The sequence below is a fragment of the Oryzias melastigma genome, unplaced genomic scaffold (genome assembly GCF_002922805.2).
Source record: "Oryzias melastigma strain HK-1 unplaced genomic scaffold, ASM292280v2 sc01658, whole genome shotgun sequence".
In the NCBI taxonomy this organism is placed as follows: Eukaryota; Metazoa; Chordata; class Actinopteri; order Beloniformes; family Adrianichthyidae; genus Oryzias; species Oryzias melastigma.
The window spans coordinates 1-568 of NW_023418239.1; the positions used below are offsets into that span (position 1 = coordinate 1).

Genomic DNA, 568 nt, shown 5'->3' on the forward strand with positions numbered 1-568 from the left:
GAGGAGGAGCTTCCAACCCCCCCATTAAGATTTTTTAAAAACTAGGCAGAGGTAGATTTCCTTCTTTTATTCACAGAGACACCCCCCCCAAAAAAAACCACACACACACATACACATACATCTACAATGTTAAAATCTCAGTGGGGACAGAGATATGGGGGGGTCAACACTGCTTTTGGTAAAAAGTCAGAAACCAAATGAGAAGCAGGATCCAGGGGGTCTGAAGACCCGTCCCCTACAAGCCTCAGTTAAGAAGCTCCCCCCAAATATTCACAGGGCTTGTGGGAGAACCAAAAACCACTATCTGGCATCATTGAGCTGCCGGGCCACCGTCAGGATTTCTTTGGCTCCTTTAGTCAGCAGCAGGTCAGCCAGATCCACGCCCAGACGCTCGGCTCCATCCTGGAGGTCTGCAGGGATCTTTGTGGCAGTGACCCCCACCCTCTGAAGGCGCTCATCCACCCCTTCTGAGCTCTGCAGACACACAAACAGCTGAAGACCTGTGCTCTGCAGGTGTCAGGTCTCAGGTCTACTGTCACTCACCGATCCCCCCGAGCAGATGCTGGTC

At 51.9% G+C, this 568-nt stretch overlaps 1 protein-coding gene across 1 annotated transcript; it reads right to left on the minus strand.

The window, feature by feature from the left end:
* Nucleotides 1-52: 52 nt before the first annotated feature.
* LOC112141761 (porphobilinogen deaminase) lies at nt 53-568 on the minus strand (the record flags this gene model as incomplete). The annotated part of the gene is given in 2 exon segments (XM_024264930.1): nt 53-474; nt 544-568. Coding segments are annotated over 2 exon segments (199 nt in total), but the record flags the coding sequence as incomplete, so codon positions are not given.